We start from the raw sequence: 25,099 nt of genomic DNA, 5'->3' as shown, positions 1-25,099 counted from the left end.
AGTTATTTTGGATTTTTTTTCCAGTCCAAGCAGGCTCAAAAGTATGCATCCACTTTCTTAAATCCTTTAATACATGGTGTTCAAGGTTCTACAATGTCTTTTAACTTGACAAGTTCACGACCTATTAACTTTAACTGCTAGTTTCTTTTGCTAGCATATGGATGTTTGACAACACTCATTGGACCACCACTCAGAACAACGAGAAAACAAAGGAACTCAGTGAAGACCAAAAAAGGAGAATTGTAGATTTACACAAGTTGTCAAGACCTCCCTGAGCCATTTCTAAACACTGCAAATTCTAAGATCATCAGTTTAACCAGCTGTCCTTAAATAAAAGTTATTCAGATGTCTCACTACTTTTTAAGGTCTAAAAAGAGGTCAAACTATCACCCTTAGATGAGAGTAAATTGTTAGAACAACCCAGGAATCACCAAAGCTCAAGCCTGCCATGAACGGGAAACTGCTGGATGCCAACCAAGAACAAGACAATGACCCAAAACACATCAAACCTGGTTTTGGATTAGATAAAGCAGGCTAACATTAAGTTTCTTGAATGGCCTTCCCAAAGCCCCAAGCTCAGTCCTGTTGAGAATTTCTGCACTATATTTAAAACTGTCATACTGTATTTAAATTTTTTTGACCACAACTAAACAAAATAGGAAATATTAGTACAAACCTGCCATTTGTACTGCATCAGAATGATAGAATTAATACACCTTTTCTAATATTACTCTTCACGTAATAGCAAATTCCCCCAAAACAAAAAATAAAGCCTTTGTTGTTTATGTTTTTTTTAAATATATATATATTTTTATCTACAAAAAGAAAGTAATTATTTTTGTAATTTCCACAAACCAACTTTTAAACAATTGAAAATACTTTGATAACAAAAACAGACCCTTTTTATTCACACATTTACATCCATGTAAAGTCTTTTCAAGTAATTTCAGATACAGAGAAGGAAAAATGGTACTGATACTTGGCACGTCATTCAAGCTTACAACCATGAATTAATAAACTCTATGAATGAGAGAAAATAAAACTTTTGTTTCCTAATTATAGATAGTGTTTTATAACCACTCTGTAAACACAAAATCTCAGCCAGCTACCTCTCTACTTGTAAGCCTTACGGGTGCAGCAGCCTTGTAGTATCTAGCCTTTTGTCAACTTCTCCGCAAGTGTCCATCGGACTTGAGGAGGATCAGTCGCCTGCTCCTCTGATGAGCATCAAGAACTGCTCTCCAGCAGAGCTTCAAAGTCCGGTGAGCAAACCATTTTGTGTTTGACGTTCCCTAATACAGTCAAGTTACCCGTTTTCCCCTCTGTATTGATAGAGACAAGTTCCTGTGAATAGAAGGGATGGAAGGAAAAGCGCGTCAGAAATGTTTTTATCGTGCAAATACAACAGATCGGAGGAGAATGTTGGAAGATGGAAATAAATACATTACTCAGAAAAAGACATAAAAAATCCTCAAAGAAATAAATTTGTGTTGTACCTGCAGGAAAGAGCAGGATGTTCCTAGAGACACATCGAGCGTCACCTGCCCCAGTATGAGCTGCACTCGGCCAGACTTGCGTACCAGCATCTTTCCCACAACACCCTCCCGCAGATCCTTCAGATTGCAGCTGTTGTCCTCAGCTTTCTCCTCCTGTTTGGTATAAAAACACCACCTACTCAGAAGAACACGACGACATCGTGGACTTAAACTTGGACCCCAGCTGTATGCTTACCTCTGATTCTGTTTTCAGGAGCACAGACTGCCCATCCTCTGACTGCACCTCTGTTTTCACCGGCTTGTGCTCTTTTGTGGGAGGCTGGCCGGGCAGCGAGTCTGGTAGCTGAATGAAGAAAAGCTCCTCCACTTTGCTCAGACTCCATCTGTGCAGCAGGTCAGGGAGTACTTCGGGCTCGGGGAGAGGAGGAGGCCTGCAAGTTGCCTCGGGCTTCTTTATTTCAATTTCCTCTGGCTCTTGTTTCACTGAAGACAAAGTTACGATTAATTTCATGATGCTGCAAAGGAAATTAAACAAGTTCTGAGTCCAACGCAGGTACAAACATTTACCTTCAGCTGCAGGCTCCATTGGTTCACAATCCTCCTCTTTCTTCTCATTTTTAATAGAAGCGTCACTAAATTCATCCTTGAATCCCCATCCTGACACAGCGAGGGGGAGCTGGACAGGGCAGCTCCTCTTCTCACTCCGCAGGAAGGGATCATCCACAAACTAAAAGAACACAATAAGCATTGGGAAAAAGATATAATCCTTTACTTGTCTAAGCAAAAACCCCATGGAACATCTGCAGGTTGTTCAAAAACCTGCAGCGAGGATTCTGACTAAATCTTCTAAATACATTTAAACCGTTGTTGATCCAGCTGCACCGGCTCCCCGCTGAACTCGGAGCCCATTTCAAGATTGTCGTTCTGACTAGAGCTCATCATGGACTAGAACCAGGTTACATCAGTGAATGTTTTACAGCTATATGACCCAAGCAAGTCCCTTAGGTCTTATTCTAAAGGTGCTATATAAATGAAATTGTACGTATTTAGTTACGCAAACAAAGACGAGTGAAAACCAAGAGACTCACGTTGTCTCGTTCCAGCTTGCGCAGGATCTCTTTGGTCTCCTCCTCGGTCTCTCGCTTTTCCTTTTTGATATTAATGATGGGCGAGGGTCCCATGCTTGGAGCGTCTCTCTCGCTTTCATAGCCGCCTGTGTGTGTGGGTGACACAGAATTATGCTGGTGCGATAGAGACTCTGTAAGACACACACGTAAACGATGCGTGAGGAGCACCGGGTCTCCCACCTCTCTTTTTCATCATCATGTCTCCGGGCCCCTGTTCAAAAATGGAGTGCGACTGGATGAGCTCTTGATGGCCTCGGCCCCTGCCTCTCATTCTGGGACCCCGACCTCGATCCGTTTCCTTCCTCTCTCTCCTCTGCCCATCTTCAACTTTTGTTCTAGTGTGAGAAAATAACAGTCAAAGAAACAGCTGGCTTTGGATGTCTGCACTTTATTTATTTAGCGCTTCGGGAACTTACTCTTCTTTAACTTTTCGGCCAATAATGTTGGGTGTAAACGTTTTCTAAAGAGTAAAAAGAAGAACGATAAATGCAAGAGATGAGACAACAAATGTATTCATTTAAAGTATCCATTTGCGCTTTTTTTTTCTGTTGTTGTTGTTAAATGAAGCGAGTGAGTTAGTGAAACAGAGGCATGTCAGACCTTCTTCACTCCTCCTAATGTGAGGTCTCTGGATCGCATCGTGGGGAGGCGGCCAGGAGAGATGCCAGCTGACGGGCGACGGCTCATCAGGAGTCCTTTGTTACCGCTCCCTCCAGGAGTCGGCACCCGACCACCAGGGTCGCCTGAACCTGCGTCCGACATCCTGAATTGGGGCAAAGGCAGGGGATCGACCATGGGATGGATATTACAAATATTAACATTGTTTCTTATAACATTCTCATATTTATATATAACATACATTTCAACAGTCAGCATGCCGATTGCCAATGGTTACAGTCCTGGATCAGATTACCAATCACACTATGTGGACATGGCCAAATTGGCCTTGCAAGGCTACTTACTGCTACTGCCTATTGATTACTCTTAACTGTTTAGCTATATTTACTTTATGTATGAACATTTTTACATTGGTACTTATGCCTCTTAGCACATTTTAAACTCTACTTCCACAAAGACTGGAACTGGTAAGTAGAATAGGTCTTGAAAATGAGACATATATATTTTTTTTTTTCTTTCTCCACTGAATGATTGATTTATTTTGAACATGACTAAAATAACAACAAAATACACTTTAAACAATAATGAGATAAAGAAAGGGTTGGTACAAACAGACTTAAAGGTAAACTCATTTGATCCTACCTCAATATACAATATACATGTATAATTACATACAATTATATAAGTCTACAAACAGATATCACGCATAAAAATCCTAATAATGATGAAGCTAAATGTTGGGTTGCCTGTCTGTAGAACAAATGAAATGTTTAACATTAAAAACTGTTTAACATTATCTCTCAATGAAAATGTAATTTTCTCCAACTGTAAATGATACATTGTGTCTCTTAACAAGGCAGAGTGAGTTGGGGGAGCTTTATTTTTCCAATTTAGAAGTATGTTGTAGAACGTTGGGTTACTTAACGTAATCCCTGGTTCTTTGATAACAGAGTGAGGTGTTTCACTATGGGAATCGCCTCGGCGTGACCAACTACGGAAGCTCCAATGACACCACGTCTGTCTATGACAGACCTGTCGAGCCGTGCTCAGGGCTCCGCCCCCTCGTACTAACACGGCCGACCAGCTCCTCCTAACTCATTCCAAGCAGATTTCTTTCCGTGCCTAAGCAAGGAGGGAAGTGTTGGTGAAACACCTCACTCTGTTATCAAAGAACCAGGGATTACGTTAAGTAACCCAACGTTCTTTTTCTAACTTCGCTCGGTGTTTCACTATGGGAGATATGGCCCACTCCCGGATTGCGCCAGCTCCCGAAGCTACTCTCCAGTGCTACTCCAGGATCTCAGGTCGAACCTGAGGCACCAGAATCCAGCACCGTCTGAGCCAGGGATGACTGTGCAACATCCAGCCGATAAAACCGGACAAACGTGTGCGGCGTAGCCCAGCTTGCTGCCGCACAAATATCCTGGACTGATACACCTCTGAACAACGCCCAGGATGTGGCCACACCCCTAGTGGAGTGTGCTCGGAGTCCCGGGGGGGCCTGCAAGCCCTTACAGCTATAAGCCAGAGCTAAGGCCTCTACAATCCAATGAGCTAGTCTCTGGCGTGATACGGGCCTGCCCTTGTGAGGGGAGGCCCAGGAAACAAACAGCTGATCCGACTTCCTGAATCCAGCTGTTCTGTCAACATAAGTCCCCAAGGCCCGGACAGGGCACAAAGTGTTCAGCCTCTGCTCCCTCTCGGAAGAGAATGGAGGGGGGTGAAAAGCTAGGAGCTCTACTGTAGGGCACCTGTATGATGTTTCCAACACTTTAGGGACAAAGGCTGGGTTAGGCCTCAGGAGTGCTTTAGTGAGTCCCGGGGCCAACTGTAGACAAGAGGGGTGAATAGACAGAGCCTGTAATTCACTAACTCGCTTGGCTGTGGTTAGAGCCAACAGCAGAGTGGTTTTAAGAGAGAGAAACTTCAACCCCACTGCCCCAATAGGCTCAAAGGGGTGGTGGGAGAGGGCGTCTAAAACGACTGACAGATCCCATAAAGGGACCAGTGGTCTAGAAACTGGGAGCGTTCGACGCGCTCCTCTCATGAAGCGACCTACAAGGGGGTGCTGCCCAGCAGGTTTATCACCAAACCCCACGTGGCAGGCTGAAATAGCTGCTAAATAGACCTTTATAGTGGAAAAAGCTTTCCTTTTGTCCAGCAAGTCTTGAAGAAAACACAACAGCTCCACCACTGAACACTGAAAAGGGATAATCTGCTTTTCATGGCACCACTCTTCAAAAACACGCCATTTACTGCTGTAAATGGAACGGGTGGAGGAGGCTCTGGCATTCTGAATGGTTTCAATAACCTTCGGAGGCATGCCTGCTGCCTTCAAATTCCACCTTTCACGGGCCAGGCCCAGAGAGCAACCTGGTCTGGATGGGGATGGTATATCTCCCCCCGCGCCTGAGACAGAAGGTCCCTGCGGATGGGGAGTGGCCATGGCTCGTCCACCAGAAGCTGGATGATTTCTGCTATCCAGTGTTTGGATGGCCACCGTGGAGCTATTAAAATCAGAGACAGCCCCTGATCCCTCACTCTGATCAGTGTTGGGGAGATCAGGCTGAGGGGAGGGAAAGCATACAGCAGAGTTTTTGGCCAAAGATGGGCCAGCGCATCCACGCCCAGTGGCGCGTGTGCGTCTGACAGGGAGAAAAACAGGGGGCACTGTGTGTTTTCTCGCGAGGCGAAGAGATCTACGGCAGCCCGGCCGTATCTCTGCCAAATCTGCTCCACCACCTGTGGGTGAAGCCTCCATTCTCCGAACAGTGGATTTCCTCTGGACAGGAGGTCCGCCCCCCTGTTCAGAATTCCTGGCACGTGAGTTGCCCGAAGGGAGAGGAGCCGAGTGCTGCTCCACATAATTATTTCCCTGGCTAACCTGTGTAGCTGCCGGGAACGGGTGCCGCCCTGGCGGTTGATATAAGCAACTACAGTGGAGTTGTCTGTTTTCACTAAAACATGTTGACCCCGGAGATACGGCAGAAAATGCCGTAAGGCTAGGAGCACCGCGCGGAGCTCCAGCACATTTATGTGATTCAGAGTGAGTCTCTGTGACCAAACGCCATTCACTGCTCTGCCCATCATAGTTGCACCCCAACCTGACAGGGATGCATCTGTGGTCAGCGTCACCCTGGATGATACTGCCCCGAGCGGTACCCCCGCCGCGAGAGCTGTCGGGCTCCTCCAGGGCCGGAGAGCCGCAATACACGGCTGCGTTATTTTTACACCACGACTGAGATGTCGGCGAGGGCACAGCTGCAGAGAAGCGACCCACCGCTGAAAATCTCTCATCATAAGCAGCCCCAAGTGTACCACCGATATCACCGAGGCCATGAGGCCGAGGAGGCGGAGACAGAGTCGGAACCGCACGACTTTCCCCAGCTGAAAACGGGAAAGACAGTGAGTGAAGGATGCGATCCTCCGCTCTGAAAGTGCGATACGATAAGAGATGGAGTCTATTCTGAGCCCCAGATACTCTGTAAACTGTGCGGGTTCCAAGTGGCTCTTTTCCAGGTTGATAGTGAACCCAAGCTCCGTGAGGTGATTCACCACCACCTCGGAGTCTTTGATCGCCTGCTCGCGCGATCGTGAGCATATTAGATAATCGTCTATGTAAGAAAATATTCTGATGCCGCTGTTCCTTAACGGAGACAGCGCTGCCTCCACACATTTGCTGAACACCCTCGGAGCTAAGGATAGCCCGAATGGGATAGTTTGAAACTCGTACGCTACGCTCTGATAAGCGAACCTGAGATATTTCCTGTGTGGAGGATAAATGGCGATGTGAAAATATGCGTCTGATAGGTCGATTGTAACAAACCAATCGCCTGTGTGAATTGAGCGACAAAGCGTCTTGTGTGTGAGCATTCTGAACGTGTACTTTCTCAAATGCTTGTTTAACACACGCAGATCCAGAATAGGACGGAGCGACGTTCCGTCCTTTTTCGGGATGAGGAAATAGCGGGAGTAAAAGCCCTGCTGAGCTTCTTCGCTCGGAACCGCTCCGATCGCCTGTTTGTGTAACAGGGAGGATATTTCCTCCTCCAGCACATTCGCTGAATCGCGACTGGCCACAGAAGCTGACACTCCGCCGAATCTCGGTGGTTTTGCCGCAAACTGTAGTCTGTAACCATGGGAAATGGTTGACAAGACCCAGGGATGAACTGCGCATGCGCGCCACCGCTCCAGCCGCTCTGCGAGTGGGCCTCTGAAGAAGCGGTAGCGTGACGTCACCCCTGTCTCCCGGAAGGAGTTGGGGCTCTCCCCCTCGGGAAGAGCGTGAGCTGGGAACACATAATTGCAGTGATTTTCTTTTGTTTTTATTTTGAAACTGGGGGGACATTCTGCCCTTGGCAAACTGCCTGGCTGCAGAAATGCACGTTTTATTTCTTTTGTTACCCCCAAACCACAGTGAAGTGTCTGGTGACTCTGGGCAGCGCTTGGTGACACAGACAGAGTGTTTAGAAGTGTTTGGTGACACTGCGCCATTTGTCCACAAGTCTGTCCTCCCTGAACTGGAGGAGGAGACTGAGAGGGTGCTCCTGGTGAACTGGAAACTTCCGGAGACCCTGAACTTTGGAGTGATTTGGTTACCCCTTCTAACACCTTCCTTCTCTTTGGGGAAGAAAAGAGGGGTGACACAGAATGCTGCAGGTGTGCTAGGCTGACCGCTTCTTTTTTCCCGTGTGACGGCTTGTTCTTTGCAGCAACTGCTGCAAAGGAATGCTTGCCCCAAGGTCTTCGGTTCTCTACCTTGGCCTGGTGGGCACCCTGCTGGCCTCCTGCTCCTCTCTGCATTCTGACCCCACTCTGTCTCCCTCTCGCAGCTGCTGCTGTTGCTGCAAAGCCAGCTCTTGGCACCTGCTGGGGCTGAGAGTTAGGTTTTCTGGGTAAGCAGAGATTGAATGCTTCACCCTCCTGCTTTCTGCGGGTGCTTGTTTCTCTCATTCTCTCCAGGGCTGGGCCAAAGAGACCCTTGGTTGGGTCATAGGCTGCATCCATGACCTCAGCCTTCTGAGCATCACCCAGGCCTGACAGGTTTAGCCACAAGGCTCTCTCACCCGAGACTGCAAGGCCCATAACGCGACCACACCCTTGGACTGCTCCCCTGGAGGAGCGAAGAATGAGATCATTAACCACGCAGATTTCATCCCAGAGGGCTGGGTTCGGGGAACCCGAGTCAAGCTGACGGCCCATGTCTTCCAGAATTTCTGCCTGATATGCTGATAGCAGTGTGACTGCATTAAGCGAGCACACTGACTGTGCAGCATATTTGTATGTCCTTTGATAAATAGATGCCGTGAGGCGATCTATCTTGTTGGGCAAAGAAATGCTAGAAGAAGCTGAGATTGCCCTGCGGTTAGGGTGAAGGTGATACGCCACTGAAGGCTCCACTGCTGGGGGTTCAGTCAGCCCCAGTTCACCCATCCCCTGGATCTCAAGCTTAGAGCAGCCCTTGGTCGGAAGCTTGCTTTTAAAAGGGCTTGACCAATAGCGACTCATTTCTTTCATGCAGGCTGGGACTGCTGGCAGAAGCTGCTTTGATGGCGGCAAGGCTGGTGGGAGCCTCTTGCCGTCATACAAGTCACGTTCTGCCCCTTCGGCATCCTGGGCGGCTGGCCATGGGATGCCTAGCTTGGCAGCAGCCCGTTTACAGACCTCGTACAAATTGCTGTCCACCAGGGGTGCAACTTCAGCCCCACTCGGTGGCCTGGACTGCTGGGGAGGAAAGGTAGAGTCATCCTCCTGTTCCTCATCCATGTCCTCCAGGTCGAGGAGGTCGGAGTCGGCATCGCCCTCCGCGTCCTCGCCACCCGGCTCGCCCACGTTTTGATCGAGGAGGTCCTCAAACGATGGGGGCATGAGCGGGGACTCTTCTTCCATCATGTCCGCCCAGCTTGTGGAGGCTCGCGGATGACGGATATCGCTCGTAGCAGTAGCAGCCGACAGGCAGGGGTCCTGACTGTTCGTTACTGCTACTCTCAGCCTCCTTTCCAGGACTTTCTCTGGCATCAAAGCACAGTGTGGGCATCCCTGAGGGTCCGCCAGTGAAGCCTGAGCATGCTTGGCACCCATACAGACGATGCACATTGGATGAGGGTCCCTGCCCGAGATGGTGGCACCGCATGATGCGGGGCACGGGCGGGATGCAGCCTCTTTAGCCTTCGGCTCCGACCTTTTGGCGGGAGTAGGAGCCGTAGACATGGTTAGCGGAAAGGGGTGAGACTAGGCTACACCAGGCTCGTCTCGACACGTTAGCCCGTAAGTAGCTAGGACTAGCAGCGGGTGTTAAATCCGATCTAGTCGCGGCGGGAGTCAGCTCGTCGTGACACGTTGGCTGCACTCCGCTAGCCAATATCGTTAGCAACTTAATGCTAACCGAACCCTACGTCGACCAACAAGCTAATGCTAGTGAGACGCTAATGTGGTTCGTGGCCTGCTAACAAGTTAATGCTAGCCGGACACTGAACGAACAGCTCGCCGTAACGCGTTAGCCCGAGTCACACAACGTCGGCTACCTCGCTAACTAAAACCAGGAACCGCTGGGACAGCTCGCCTGACGCGGTTGCTGTTCCACAGTGCAACTCTAAGTACACTTCTTTCGAAGGACTTACTCAGCACGATCCAAACTGGAACCGGAAAAACTGCGTTCGGCGACGTACTCCTACACGGGACGCCTGAGAACTGTTAAGCAGCTAATCAAGTTAGCCTGGATGCGCTGAGGGAGCTCAAAGTAGTTTCTCACGGGAAGAAAGCAAGAATGAGTTAGGAGGAGCTGGTCGGCCGTGTTAGTACGAGGGGGCGGAGCCCTGAGCACGGCTCGACAGGTCTGTCATAGACAGACGTGGTGTCATTGGAGCTTCCGTAGTTGGTCACGCCGAGGCGATTCCCATAGTGAAACACCGAGCGAAGTTAGAAAAAGAACTCAATTAAACTAGCTACTGGTTTATTTATTTATTTTTGTTTTTAAATGGTACAGCTTGTCCCATTGGTCCAATGCAGCATGAAAGCTGAAATAGAATTTTCTTATTTTTTTTAAATTAAAATCTTAATGTTAAAAAGGATTAAATGTTTATATTATATAGTATTCAGGGCTCTAGAGTGCGACCAATTTGGTCGCAAATGCAACCAAATTTTTCAGTGGTGCGACTAAAAATAAATATTTGGTCGCACAGGTGCGACCAACTGTTCCGGTAACAAAAAAAAAAATCTCTGTAACTCTCCGTGTGGTCAACAACAGACACACATTATGCCCCTATCGTGGACTAAACCAATCAGAGATAGTCAGGGGCGGGACCTCTCTGATTGGCCGTGGTCCAGTTGAAAGTGCAGGTGGAAGAGAGAGGTGAGTAGCTTGAATAAAGCGATATCAATTCATTAACGGATTCCACACAAAGACCCAAACACGGAGCGGACCCAACACATCAGAATCAGCTTCGTCTTTCTCGGCTTTCTCACCCGACGGCCTGAACACGGACACGCTGTCGGAGCTTAGCGATTCTTCGGGTCCGCGCTGTGTTTACGTCTTTTTTGCGCTGATTCTGAGCTGCAGGTTTTGCCTCTCTCCAACCAAAATTCACCGAGCCTGCAGCAAAAGAAGCAGCAAACTGCGCTTCACATTTGATCAATGTCGTCATGAATTCCCTCTGACTTTTGCTGTTTTGCTTCCACCACAATAAAAATCACACTTCCTGCACAGCTCTCTCTCTCTCTGTACTTCAGGAACAGTTTCCCGTCTCAAATCTGTTTTCTGCATTATTCATTCGCTTATTACCCACCAGTCTAGCGTTGTTTACAGCGCTTTTTCTTTTTTCACTTAAATGACCTCGGACAAGAAAGCCTAATTTCTGCTGTTCAATACTGAAGAAATTTAAATTTCTTAAAATTATGCAAAATTGCAGAATATTTTTAAGGTTATCTGCTATAAAAAGCCAGACCAGGAAAATCTCCTTCATGTTTTCCTGTGTTTTATTCTCAGTTACTTTCACACAAAGGCATCTGCTGTGATTTTCACAATTCTGATGAAGTCTCATGTGTATCAGTACTGATAAATGATCAGAATTATAATATTTCTGACTGTCTGAGGCTAAATTGAATCAAATCAGGACTTTGAGAACCGGAATTGAATGGATTATAGAAATCAGTGATGATACTCAGCCCTAGTGAGCAGCCTAGGCCTGAGAGAAGTGGATGTACTGTAGCTGTGGGTAATAAGAAAAGATGAAAAGAACTATTGATAACTTTTTTGTTAAGTTAAGGCCTGATCTGTCTGAAATTCATAGCCAGTGCTCTGACACGGTGCCATCAATATTTGAATGCTGAAAAAGCACAGTGTATCCAGGAAACACATTATATGCTGCGATAAATGCACTGCCCAAGTGTCCCCTCTCCCCACGGCCTTTCAGCAGCAGACAGCAGCAAACAGGTCGTCAGAGGAGGCCAAGATGATGATTAAGTTTTTAACATTTTCTACAATATTGACAAAGCACTTTAAGCACAAGTTTGTTAGTTAATAATTTAGAAATTAATATTGTCTGTATGGACTTCCCCCCCAAAGAAAGTGCACATGTAAAACTGCGGTGTTAAGCGATGCGGTTGAAAAATTTGAGTGCGCCTAACTTTTGTGCCGGTACGCCTAAATTTTTAAAGTTAGGCGTACCGGTGCGCCCATGTCAAAAAGTTAGTCTAGAGCCCTGAGTATTATATGTTTAAATGTGACTTCAGATTTTAAAGGGTGAATATAGATATATACCCTGCTCTATAAGACCGCAGAACATACTGTTGACATAATTGATTCATGTAGTATGTACTTATTAATTTCGTTGTAATATACATTATCTTTTTGTTCTGAACACAGACAACAATGTAAATCTGAGCTTCTACTTTTTGTGTTTTTACTAAAGTAGCGCTTATAACACTGTGACATAAATTACTGACACGTTATTGTATCACTATAAACAGAGATCCTGCAGACACATTTTAATTCTTTGAAATGATTTTAGACTACCTCAGCAACACGTGGCCACATTCCAGTGAAATACAATGACACGGGAGACTTTGTTTTAACTTTCAGGATGAACTTTTCATATGCTGTGCTTTCTCGCCTACTTACGTTATTGTCCCTCTGACGTCCTTATGAAATATTAATCCAAAACCCCAGAGTCATTACAGACTGTTTCTACCAGTGCTGTGTGGGACACTGCATGACAGTGTTGATGATTCTGCAGCACGACGCCATGACACTTCCGCATTTGTCACCGTCCACTCAGTTCAGGTGGATCAAACCTGCGCAGAAACATACGCATGTTCACCACGGAACTCGATAGACCGGCGTACATTAATACATTTAGATCGACTTATGTATATATATGAAAAATGTTATTTTACTGACATATAAATATGCTTTGTTATAAAACACACCAAATGCGATGATCTGCAGTAGCTATTCACTGATGCTCATAATCATAAGTAAACGGAAGAGGCCGTTGTTCGCTCCTATGCGCAGCTGTGAGTAGGTCGAACACAGCTGAATCACTTTGAAATTTATTAAGATCCCTTAATAATCTCATAATATAATACTGTTCTAGATTATATAATTGAACTTCATTTTAGGCAGCAGGGTGTGAAAAGGTTCTCCTGACCTGTAATTGTGTAAATACATAATATAGAATGTATAATATAGAAGATGCAGAGAAGGATGAGAGAAAGACAGAGCAGGAAAGGACAGACTAATAATACCAAATTGTAAATTTGGTATTTGGTCCATGCAAAAGTCTTGACTCACCCCTCATTTCTTTATATTTTGTTTCCAAGAAGCCAGACTTTCTGCTAATTTTTAAGTAGTCTAGAGCAAGAGTTTCCTGGGCTTTCTGAAGGTGATTCAAAGCTCTCTTTTTTTTGGAGATCTGCTGCTTTCTGGTTCATTTTCAGTTCGGTCTGTCTGTTATTTGTAGCCAAAACACTTGAACCACTATTGTGTTTACACATAACAGACCAGTTAGCAAAGAATCGTGTTTCATTTGGCATTAAATTTTAAATTGTGTCTTTAGGTACTTTGTTACTAGTTCCTGTTTCTTTTGTTGAATCTACAAAATATGCCAAACATAACACAGTTTGATAAACATAAAATACTATTATTGGGAGTCAGCAATGTGGTTCCCAAAGAAGGTGACAACCTGGCATATCTTAACATGGTGTGGAGTGTGTCCTTAAGAAATTTGAGGAAACTGGACAAGTGAAAGGCTGAAGAAGTAAGATAAGATAAGATAAGATAAGATAAGATAAGATAACCTTTATTAGTCCCACATGTCAGAAATTTGTTGTGTCACAGCAGAAAGTGGACAGTGCACAATTACAGTACCAAAAAATAAGAAAAACCCTGGAATAGGATAAGATAATAAGAACAAGATACTATATACAACAGAATAAAATACTGCGAAGTCTTTGTTGTGGAGTCTGACAGCAGTGGGAAGGAAAGAGGGGTACCGCAGCTTGCCACTGAAGGAGCTGTTCAGTGCTGTTAGAGTCTCCTGCATGGGGTGGGAGATGTTGTCCAACAGGAATGACAGCTTAGCCACCATTCTCCTGTCACTCACCACCTCCCCTGGGTCTAGAGGGCATCCTAGAACAGAGCTGGCCCTCCGATTCAGCCTGTTCAGTGGCATACTTAAAATACTATCTACTGCAGACGAGTTCAAAGAGTCGTGTCTTGAAGAAACAAGACGTTACTGAAGAAGTGTGGAATCATCTTGCCAGAGAATGGAACAAAAAGCAGCCACCATCCAAAGAACAGCTTTGGATGTCCTTCCAGAATCCTGGAGAGCTATTCCTGAAGACTAAATCAATTACAATGAAACTACCTAACAGACTGTGCTGAAGAATAAAAATGTTCATTCCAGATATTGACTTTCAAGGTTGATACAAATTATACAGCTTCTGTTTTTGCATTATACTGAATTTGGGTTCCCAAATTTAGTTTAAGATTTTGAACATCACACTATTTATATCAGTATAGCTCCCATGTGGCCACATGAGGATTAACAGTCTTTACATATAACACGTAATGTGTAATTCGAGTTTTGCAAATGTGCTGAGAATATTTCATCTATTCAGAGAAAATGCCAAGTTGCTAATAAAACTTTTTATGGAGTTTGTTCATAATTTGGTGGACACAGATTCTCCCAGTATGCGGACTGAACATCTGTGTAACACATTATTCTGGGAGCATCCGCTTATGTAAATGTAGTAATAGTATATTCCTCCTAGGGGTGCCACAGACTTTTGGTAACCTGGGTCAAACAGTGCCTGGTCCCTTTGATAAGGGAAGGACCTCTCGGCAAATACTTGAATGAGTCTAGAATAAATTTACAATATTTGTTTTAAAAACACAACTCAAATATGCCAATTTGTAACCATAACATGGGGCCAGATTCTGCTTTCTCTACACGCACACCTACTGCTCTCCTAAAAAACTGGTTATTCCCATTTTTGAAGCAGGGAAGGTTATTTGGACAGAGGCTGTCATGGCATGACTAATGATGGATGATTGCAGTTTAATTATACTCTAGGGGTATCACTTATCTGTGGCTGTCTGGAAATAAATGAAGCTTTTCAATATGCCACACAGTGTGTGGAATTAAGGCACTATATCTTTGTCATTTTTTTCGAAATAAAACACAGTGAAAGGACTTCACTAGCACTATGAATTCATCCCTTTGTTATCTCTCTTTAGCCTACACTCATGTCTATTGTTTTAGTAGCAGATTATATGCATTAATCTGGGGAGGGTCTCTTTAATCTCTGATGCAATCCTAAATTAAATTGTCCAGTGAGGTCGAACAAGCACAAAAAAAACAACAAAAACATCCCACAGAAAATGAATGCAAGTGGAAATCTGATTACTCAGGACTTAGATAGTGGCATCCCCCACCTCCGAATAGGCCAGAAGGAGATGCCCTGTGGAGTTGGTCCATATGGCATGACAGTTGGCACATGTATGTTTTTTGAGGTCTTGACAGGACTCTGTGTAATTTTATGGGCCACCACTCACAGTGTAATTTGTTTAGAATAATGTGTGGCAAGTTGAGTGCGCAAAAAGCAGTTATTCTTTCTACCTTCAGACTCCCAGAGCCCAGACTTTCTCCATATCTGAGAGGTGACATTTATGTTGGCAGTTCAGTGTTCAGATTAGAGTATATTTGGATTTTGTGCTTCGGGGCAGATTTACAAGCGAGTGATGTGATGTGCTGTGCACGGTTGGCTGGCGAGAGCTCCGATGCTGCCGAGGTACACTGAGTGTCTCGCTGCGGTCACACTGCAACTGGAAAAATCTTCTCTCTTTTTTTATCCCCCCTTTCCTTCTTTCAGCTTTTAATTCATCCTTTATGGGTGCAGAGGAGTCAAGTTATCATCGTGCAGCGCCCAGAGCGAAAAATGAGATTGGGAGGGGGGGGGAGAGAGGGAGGCAGGAAGTGGGAGGTGGGGGGTTAGAGTGTTTGTGTGACACAGAGAGAGAGAAACAGACGGAGAAAGAGGAAGAGAGGAGGCTGTGTGTTCGTTTCACCTCCTAATCAGTTTTCCTGGAGGATCTATCATCGGCTGAACGATAGCAGGCAATTAGAAAGCGAAATAAGACGACCTTCTACCATCTCAAATTTGAGCCTCATACAAGTAAGGAATTTTTTTACATTATTCTTCACATTACATTATTCTGAGTCCCAGAAAATGAATCAATTTATTAAACAAGTCTATTTACAAGTTGTTGACATCAAATGATCTTATCCTGGGTGTGTGTGTGTGTGTGTGTGTGTGTGTGTGTGTGTGTGTGTGTGTGTGTGTGTGTGTGTGTGTGTGTGTGTTTTCTCCAAATATATTTGACATGAAGTCAGATGAATGCAGCAGATGCTGGAGTTTTATTTACAGATTGTTATTCTCTTGGTGTCAACATGCATTTTTCCCCCCTGCCAACTTTGGGTATTTATTAAATCCCACCAATGACATTTTGCGTGCGACTGCGAGGACATTTCACATGGCAGCCCTGACTGATTCGTGTAAAGAGATTGGGCGTCATTCTGGTAAATGTCAGTGCCAACTGTGCATCGCTTCAAACTACTTTAACGAAGAGATAATATTTCCATTTTCATACCCGGCGACTGCCTTTTCAGCATCCCATTTTAAGAACTAAAGCGAGAAGGTTGCGCCTTTTCCTCCCCTCTCGCCTAGCTATGTAAATGTCTTTTAAACTATTCTCCTCAAAGAAGAAGAAGAAGAAACGTAGCTTTGAACCAGAGAGCTGCTTTCTATGCCCTGCTCCATATGCATGATTACAGCACAACATCTGCGTGTGTGTTATGTACTTCAGCCAGAGATGTGAACTGTAGCCTAATTATGCACTTCTAGATGAATTATGAGTTATGATGTGTACTCATAATAATTATTAGTTAGACCACATTGCCTTATGTGGAGCAGCTGTCTGTTAAAGCTGGTAATGTGGTGGAGATAATTGGCTCACACTGGTGTGTTTTTTTCTAAGTGAGAGAAATGTAATTGTGTGAATGGTATAACAACCTGAATTTGAACTGTGTTCACATCTCTGCCATCCAAAAGTGGAGCATATGCAGACGCACGGGGAGCTTTGATGACTTGTCCTGAGAGAATCTTCTGTTGCCCCAGTTTCTATCTCTGAAAAAAAAGGCACACTATGGCAAGAAAAGAGAACAGCAGCTGGAAAACAGACGCGTGGAACTGCACGTGCACGGTGCGGCTCCCTGCCCCGGTTGCCCGTGTGAACGAGCCATCGCACAAATTTCACAGTTCACAGGTTTTAATGAGCTACCGCAGCCTGTCCATCACACTGACGGGTGGGGCGCACCTTAGCAGACCCGGCAATCAGACAATGACTCTAAACCAGGCAATTTGTAGGATCACAGGGAGCACAACGGGGGGAGTTATTTTTGAACACATATTTGCCACGTGCTCACTGTGCCAGGGCTAATAAGAGAAATATGCAAAATGCTGCTTTTGGTGTTGAAAATACTGCAAGAGATCAGTAAATATACTGTAGCTGTGGAGGAGACTATTGCAGTAACACTAGACTGATGAAAACTGCAAGCAAGCTGGGATAAACAGGAGCACTGTGGACACACTGAAGAGAGTTACCATCATTTAAGAGGAGGGTAGGTGACAGTTAATGGGACAAACACAGGCTGGCCAACAGATTGCTCCCAGCCTGACACTCAAGGCTATGTGCAGCAGCCTAGATCGAACTGCTGATGGGCAGCTCAGGAAATATGATCATACATCACCTGCTACAGATGCTTAAACCTCCCTGCTTTCCTTGAGCTGAAAGGAGTCGCGTCGCTTGCAGTTTTGAAAAGGAGCAGATATCAGCAAGGAGACAGAAATGTTTAGAAAGTTTTCCCTTTTACGTTTGGATGCCTGCTGACGGGTGCAGAAAGGTTTTTGTTTGTGACCCCTTCCTTGCGAATTACAGGAGAAGATTGAGGGAGGCAGCGAGACGTGTGGTTGCTGAGAGACTGCTGTAGGTGGATTATGAAATGCAGGAGGGGGGGAACAGGGGCCAGTCACTCAGCTGGGAGCGTATCGAGTTGTGCAATGATGGGAAATGTCAGTTAAGGGTGGGGGGGGGGGGGGGGGGGGGCAGTGAAGAAAGAGCTTGGACACAGATCTCTAAATGAAAGGTTAATTTCATTCAGCTGAGGTGTTTTGTTTTGAACTGTTGTACAGTGGCACGGTTTAATCTCTTAGCAGATATCCCCCACCCCCACCCCTATCTGGGGCACCAGTATTACATCCCCTTATTACAATCTAACTCAGTGCTTTTATCTCTAATTCTAATGGCAGATTACAGACATGGATGCTCCCCTTTCGACCCCCTGTAATATCCAGATTTGTGAGGTGACCTGCGACTCCTTCCGGATCATGTGGGATATGACCCCCGAGGACACGGCCAGAGCCACACACTTCTTCATCGACTTAAGCCGCAAGGCCAACAGGGACCCCAACCGCTTCAAACACAGGGTCTGATCATTCTGTAATTCCAGCATGACCTCACATACCTTTCCCCCACCTTCTCCCCGAAGGCAGCCTGCTCCGTATTGGTGTCATCTAGACTCATGCTCCAGATTCACACCGGTCACAGTGCTCGTTTTCATCATCCGTTTACTGTGCGTCATTTCCTAATTAACAGCAGGCAGCACGAACGAGGCAGGAAATCATTTGATTTTCATCGAAGTCTGCTTTGCTGAGCAGATGACTGCCTTACACGTTGTTACTCGGAACACAGAAAACTGTGGTTGTGCCCTTTCAGTCACTTCCAATACAAGCGAAAAGGAAAATGTGTGCAGTCAACAGCTTCGGGCCAGTGACTCACTTGCACATTGTTTCTTTTATTATATATTTTTTTGAAAGTGGACAAAACCTGACAAATTCAGCTGCAGCATGGAGACGTATTTTCATGTTAATTCCTTCCCGTGTGCATGGTTAAATTCATTAATTTAAAAGATTTCATGAAACGCAGATATAATGTGACAACAAATCTTTTTTTAGTTTTATCTTTAATGTTGGTCAGAGTCTATTAATCTTGAGCATAGGGAAGAGATGTGTAGCTACCAGCTACTTTCCATCTGCTCTCTCTGGGTCATATTAGATATATAAGACATATCCTCATTTGCTCTGAGCCATGATAGCGGCTCAGACCCACAGAACGGCGGGAACTCCTGTTGAACTTAGTTCCACTTTAAGTTAATCTAAACATTATTCCAGCTATGCAGACTTTTCAGTGTGAGCAAGATAGATTGCTGACTTGGATGAATTTTAGAAATACTCATGCAGTGTGCAGTTCCACAGAAGCTGGTGAACTCCTTTGTGGTTACCAGAACCTCTATGTTACTCATACAGCCCGGTCTGATTTTCATTCAGCACTGACGTCCCAATTAAAGACAAACATAACATGACTCAACACAACAGCAGTTCATATCTGTACCTGAAGTGCTGAGTCACATCTTACAGTGCAAGGCGGAAAAAGTTGTGAACTCTTCACTTCATGAACTTGTTTTATCTCCTTTACCAGCGAAAACTTCATCGCTCATTTCCTGTAGCTGCTTGTGAGGCCTTTGTGGACTCTGAGATTTCATGATTGTGCATCTTCTATTCAGGTCACAGTCACATCTCAAGTGGGCTAAAGTCATGATTTGGCCATTCTGAAACCTGCAGCTTTTCTGTGGTTCATTAACTTGCTGTTGATCATCATCTTGTTAAGTCCGCTCTCATATTGACTTCTGTCCTGAAATTCAAATGGAAATTTTCTTGGTCCGCTTTCAAATTAATATTTTTTCCCTCAGTGTCTGCAAGCTGACAGGCACTGTGGTAACAAAGCAGCCCCAAATGATGATGAACTTCTACCAGCACTTCCAGCACGTTTGACCCCAGATGGCTTTTAGAGAAGTCATTATCACATAGGGTGACTTCTGTGCCCCCGCCAGCACTATGAGCTATTACTCAGACATTAAAAATAAACTGTGGCATAATTAAACTTAAACTTAATGATGAAACCCTACTAACTCCAAAGACTTCAACAGCTATGCATTCCCTCTTGCCTGCTCCACACATCCAAAGCCACCACAAGCCTTATTCTCTATTTATACATTTCAAAACGTATTTTTTCCTTCCAATCATTTTTTAAATTTTCTTCCCTTTTTTTCTCGTGTTCTTTTTAATAGTTATACTGATGGCATGCCTGTAGCCTGAAATAATGATAATGAAAAGAAACAGTTGCTATCTCCGCAGATGCAAAATGCCGACTGTAATTATGGCATATTATTGCAGCACGCATTCACAAACTAAAAAGTGCTTTTGTGAAATCAAGGCAGGCTGAGCGAGCTCTTCTTAGATGGAGGATATGATTTCTCTCTGATACACGAAGAGGCACAAACAAACTTGCATCAGAGATGTTGCTATGGATATATGGACCTCTGAGCCTGTAGTAATTAGCTGTGCTGCTTAGAGGCCTTGGTCAAAACGAAGCTGCTGTTTTGATTAGATGTATCCTAGTTACAGCAGCTGGGGCTTAAAAATGGAATCTCACACTAATAAAGGCAAAGTTTATGGAAGGAAATGCTTGACTAACAATTGCATCTGCATCGGCTTTGAAATGTAAATGATGCATGCGGCAGACCGTTAAAGGCTTGCATCCTGTACCCTGGTGTCACCTGCTTCCTGCTTCATCCTGCAGGACGTGCCGACCAAGCTGGTGGCCAAAGCCGTGCCTCTCCCCATGGCAGTGAGGGGACACTGGTTCCTCAGCCCGCGGACAGAATATTGTGTTGCTGTTCAAACTGCTGTCCGACAGCCAGATGGTGATTACTTGGTCTCAGAGTGGAGCCAGGTGGTGGAGTTTTGCACTGGGGGTAAGACATGCACTCGTGTGTTGTGACTAAAATAACAGTGATTATGCATGCAGTCACACATCAGAGATCTGACCAAAGTGATACAAGAGAGGAACAAAAAAGTGCAGCGCACAAAAATGGCAAGACAACAACCCACAATTCTGTCTCAGCACCAGATAGTCATTAACCTTTGAAAGTAGTGTAGACTTCAAGTAGTTTCACAGCTTCAAAACTTAAACTTTGCAGACTACGCAATGGAGCACCTACAGCAGCTTCTCGACAAGGCCAAGGGCTCAGCGGGGAGGCTGCTGAAATTCTCTGTCTTTTATCGCAACCAGCACCCAGACTACTTTGATTATGTCAGGTAGGCACTTCACTTTTTCTCTTTATTATACATTCCCATATGAACGGAGTGCAATAACTCATTTTCCTTTTTTAATGTATGGAATTAGAAAGGAGTGTGGAGGTCTGATGCGTCCAGCCCTCAAAGACACCAGTGGGAGTCACGGCTCACCCATCAGCGGCAAACTGCATGGAGTCTTCTTCAGCTGCAACACAGAGTTTGATACAGGGCTCCCTCCCAAAGACTCCCCGTACGGACCCCTGCGGTTTCAGATCCCGGCTGGACACCTGCTGAACCCCAACATCTGCCTGTATTTTGCAGACTTCTACTGCATGTACACGGCCTACCACTATGTGGTGCTGGTGCTTGCCCCTGTTGGCTCAGAGGGAGATGCCTTCTGCCGCACCCGCCTCCCTATGCTGGACTTGGCTTCCAACCCCTTTTTGACTTACACTGCCTCTCAGAGACCCGGGGAGGAGCCCTTGTACTGCCACGCCAGCGACGTCATCCTCGAGGTGCTGTTCACCGAGCCGGTTCACTTGGATCAGGGCGGCGTGGAGCAAATCAGCGGGCACCAGCTTATGAGTCTGACCACCGCCAATGCCAAGAAAGACCCGAGCTGCAAAGTGTGCAACATCAGCGTGGGACGCTGAGGGAAGCGCTGGCGCAGAACTTGAAGTGTGCAAGTCTGCAGCCAAGACAGACGCTGTGATGCAAAAAGATGGTTGAGCCCATCATGTGTAGGTCAGAACACTGTGGAAAGAGTCACCTCTCAGGGTGCACTCGTGCTGCTTTCCCTCCTCCCTCCTGCCTGGACCAGATAGTGTATTTAAACTAGAAGACTTATAAAAGTGTGTATAGCATTACTCCATCCTAATCACAGCTGGAAATACAATGAACATGCATCCATGACAAAAAAAAAATGCACTGAAAACACAGCAGGCTTAAGAAGACTGTTTTTTCTGGCATCATCATGGTGATGTTCTTTTTGTTTTTGCCCATTTTCCCTTTGATGTGTTTTTTTCACAACTGACATTTTGACTTGTTGCAGTAGGGAAATAATAGTCAAGATGACGTTTTTCTAATATGGACACTTGCTCACTTTCATAGCTTACTCAGCCATCATCAGTCCTCCTGCTCTTTCTTTGCTGTGACAAGTCAAAGCTGGTGTGACGGCATGTAAACTTCTTCTTTTTTTTCCTGTGGAGATTATTTCAGTTTATTGTGATCACCTCTCAAACAACATACACTGCCATGTTTCTCCTACAAAATGAAGTCTAATCACTTATACTACACTGAAACATGAACGTTAGTTTCCAGCATCCTCACTGAATACTTTCCTGCTTCACTTTAAATGTAAGGTTATGACTAAGAAATTGTCATACTGCAGAACAGTAGGATACTTTGTAACAGTAAAAGCCATTAGGAGGAGGTTCAGTGTTTGAACATAAGAGAAAGGTAATGAGGAAGCTCTCAAAGCTCCCTGCAGTCGCTCTTTGGCAGCTGTGCTAAGATTAGCGGCTTCTGCTATTGGCCTCCTGTTTGTCCCTGCCCAGTAATCTCTGACCTATATGGGAATCCCAGAAATGCCTAAAGTGAAAGGGATCCCCTCCCTGTCGCACAACAATAATTCATCCTGTGGTGACGGGCCAAAATGCAGGACACAGTGTGTGATGCTTAACGTGAAAGGAACTGACACCAAAACTGATCTGTTTTAAAGACATTTTTAAAATATAGAACTGTTACTAAGCAGTATAAACATGATCAAAAATAAAAGAAGTAACATTTCACAGAAAAACACAAAAATGTACAGGAAACCTTCACCCAGGACTGATACAGTATACACGAAGGTGGGAAAAAAACAGGATCACTTCTAGGTTTAGTGAGTCATGACCTTTCACTTAGATTCTTCCCATGGCACAGATGTGAGTTCACGCTCACTGTAATACTGTAATTCTGTCCATCGTTATTGTCCCAAAAAGGCTCGCTGTGCCCTCCTGGCAAATAACTTAAACAGAACTCAATCTTCCTTTTGGCATCTAGCACTTTAGGAATAGTAATGTCAAATTCAAAGATGTCCGTCTGAGGTCCTCCGAAGCGTTTCTGCAGGTACGTGCAGGGCACGTCTCTGTAGCTCTGCCACGAGTCAAAGGTGATGCGCACACGCACATCCTTCTGGTAGCTGACATTCTTAACCCTTACGGTACCCCGGAGGGCCTTCTCGCTGATACTGCAGTTCTCCAAGATGACCATGCTCTCTGCCAGCTTGGCACGAAAGGCCTGGAAATTTGCAGATGGCTGCGGGAAGCCCAGTTTGAGCTGTGTTCCTGGGCAGCAGGTGCTGACTGTGCAGCTGTAGCCATCCTCTGTCATGCTGCCCAGAGACTGCAGTGATGGCAGCAGGTCGAGGTCAGACTGCTCTTCTTTGTCGGAAAACACTCGCACGGCTGTTAGAGACAATCCCCGCGAGTCGGCAAAAACAACACGTTTGCTCTTGATTGGGAACAACACATCATCATCGCCGTCGTCCAAGTCATTGAGGAAAGGTGAGGAAGGATGGGGCGGAAAGACTTGGCTCAAGATGTCAGAGGATAAGTGCTCTGAAGCTGGAGGACGGATGCAGGATCGCTGGGGTTTCAGGATGGGAACCCAGACATGAGGACACAGTTGTTTACGCTGGTTTAAGCACAGCCTGACAGCAATCTCCAGCAGTCCGGCTGTCCGAGCCATCGACCCAAAGCCAACCACTGGCAGGACACTAACAAGAAACACACGTGGACCTCAGTACTGACTGGAAATGTGAATATATCTTTGTATATATCGCAGTTGTGTCATTACATGTTTATGCAGGGCTTTTAAGGAAGGCATCACAACGTGAAAGGGATCTGATAAAAAATATTATGGTAATTTTAATTTAACCCCTAAAGAAGTTGTGCAAGCTAATCTGCACAGTTTGTGTGTGTGTTGTGTCTGCTTACGATGTACTGGACATCTCCATGCTGGTATTCCTATGCTGAGTGATGGGAATATTGTCCTCAATGTTTGGAGTTCTGGAAAAAAGAAAAAAATCTGTCACAATTACAAGAAAATCTGTATTTAAAAAAGAAAAAAAAGTTGCACACAAAGATTGGTGTGTGACAACATGCAACAATCTTTGTGTGTAATTCTGACATTTAAAAATGTACTTACAATCTCCCATGAGTAGCGTGTTGCAGTTGTGTTGTCAGTTGTTCCCCACAGGAGAATCTGGCACAACACATTTATATCACCTCAGTTTAGATGTCATATTGTAAACTCCACCCTCTTCGCTGTCCTGACCAATCAGCTTGTGACTATTTTTCTCTTTATGTCTCCCTGTGGTACTGCATTTCAGTAAGTTTTATGTTTTCATAGGTTGCCATTACTTTGCATGAATAAATAATTTAATTATGGGAAAGAAACATATGAACACACCTAAATGTTAACCATGTGAAGTTAAATATTTGTATCGTCACCTTGCACATTCATTGTCCAGTGTTGACGATCTGCGTTACGTACATCAAAGTCTTCTTTGTGTAATTCCACTCTGCATTATGGAAACTATCCAGGTTATCCTGCCCTTTATTCTCACACCTGTTAGTGGACACAGATCCCACAGAGGCCTGGGCATGGCTCCAAACCTTTGCTATCTAGCGCCTGCTCTAAAGGAATCACTGCCCCACAGTCCATCAGCATGTGCAAACCTGAGGAGAGCCGGATTACAAACAACTCTCAGCAGGCTGGTCACTTAGCCGAAGAAGCTATTCAGGAATCAGTCCATGTGCGTATGCGAGTATATCAAGTTCCATACATATCCACACATGGAAGACCTATCTTTACTGAGACTGTTGCCACCAAACTACAGGACATTTTTATGACTTTACAATTAGTGTGAAATGATAAAAACTGTTACAAATGTCAAGATTTTACAAAGCCTAAAAAAATGGTGTAGTGTTTAATAAATGCAATTTTTTTTCACAATCATTTTATTTTTTTCTCCAACTCACATTTCAAACTATCTTCGATGCCTGAGGGAATATTTACTTTATTTTCCAACATTTTAATAGGAATAATAACAGGCCCGTT

At 45.0% G+C, this 25,099-nt stretch overlaps 3 protein-coding genes across 5 annotated transcripts; 1 reads left to right on the top strand and 2 right to left on the bottom strand.

The window, feature by feature from the left end:
* Positions 1 to 1,033: 1,033 nt before the first annotated feature.
* polr3d (polymerase (RNA) III (DNA directed) polypeptide D) lies at positions 1,034 to 12,519 on the bottom strand. Of its 2 annotated transcripts, none has more exons than XM_004544275.6 (9): positions 12,360 to 12,519; positions 3,224 to 3,386; positions 3,040 to 3,083; positions 2,804 to 2,958; positions 2,585 to 2,709; positions 2,064 to 2,223; positions 1,732 to 1,979; positions 1,497 to 1,649; positions 1,034 to 1,344 (listed from the first exon to the last, which is right to left on the bottom strand). In XM_004544275.6, exons 2-9 carry the CDS (start codon positions 3,383 to 3,385, stop codon positions 1,228 to 1,230), a joined length of 1,164 nt encoding a protein of 387 aa, XP_004544332.1. In that variant the 5' UTR covers position 3,386; positions 12,360 to 12,519; the 3' UTR covers positions 1,034 to 1,227. The 2 variants fall into 2 exon arrangements, with proteins under 2 accessions (XP_004544332.1, XP_076746865.1); XM_076890750.1 differs by lacking the exon at positions 12,360 to 12,519 and adding an exon at positions 9,862 to 10,010.
* A 3,230-nt stretch (positions 12,520 to 15,749) lies between these two features.
* Positions 15,750 to 24,989, top strand: phyhip (phytanoyl-CoA 2-hydroxylase interacting protein). The gene is made up of 5 exons (XM_004544272.6): positions 15,750 to 15,916; positions 18,110 to 18,286; positions 20,499 to 20,673; positions 20,899 to 21,016; positions 21,105 to 24,989. The coding sequence occupies exons 2-5, from the start codon at positions 18,119 to 18,121 to the stop codon at positions 21,646 to 21,648; spliced, it is 1,005 nt and encodes a 334-aa protein (XP_004544329.2). The 5' UTR covers positions 15,750 to 15,916; positions 18,110 to 18,118; the 3' UTR covers positions 21,649 to 24,989.
* On the bottom strand, positions 22,704 to 24,255 carry ppp1r3c2b (protein phosphatase 1 regulatory subunit 3C2, duplicate b). 2 transcript variants are annotated; one of them, XM_004544274.6, is made up of 3 exons: positions 24,185 to 24,255; positions 23,974 to 24,045; positions 22,704 to 23,753 (listed from the first exon to the last, which is right to left on the bottom strand). In XM_004544274.6, exons 1-3 carry the CDS (start codon positions 24,253 to 24,255, stop codon positions 22,883 to 22,885), a joined length of 1,014 nt encoding a protein of 337 aa, XP_004544331.3. In that variant the 3' UTR covers positions 22,704 to 22,882. The 2 variants fall into 2 exon arrangements, with proteins under 2 accessions (XP_004544331.3, XP_076746863.1); XM_076890748.1 differs by having other exon boundaries at positions 23,974 to 24,194.
* Positions 24,990 to 25,099: the final 110 nt, after the last annotated feature.

Source organism: Maylandia zebra, linkage group LG12, assembly GCF_041146795.1.
Source record: "Maylandia zebra isolate NMK-2024a linkage group LG12, Mzebra_GT3a, whole genome shotgun sequence".
NCBI lineage: Eukaryota > Metazoa > Chordata > Actinopteri > Cichliformes > Cichlidae > Maylandia > Maylandia zebra.
The sequence above is the reverse complement of the archived record's forward strand: the minus strand, read 5'-3'. Positions and strand labels throughout refer to the sequence as shown.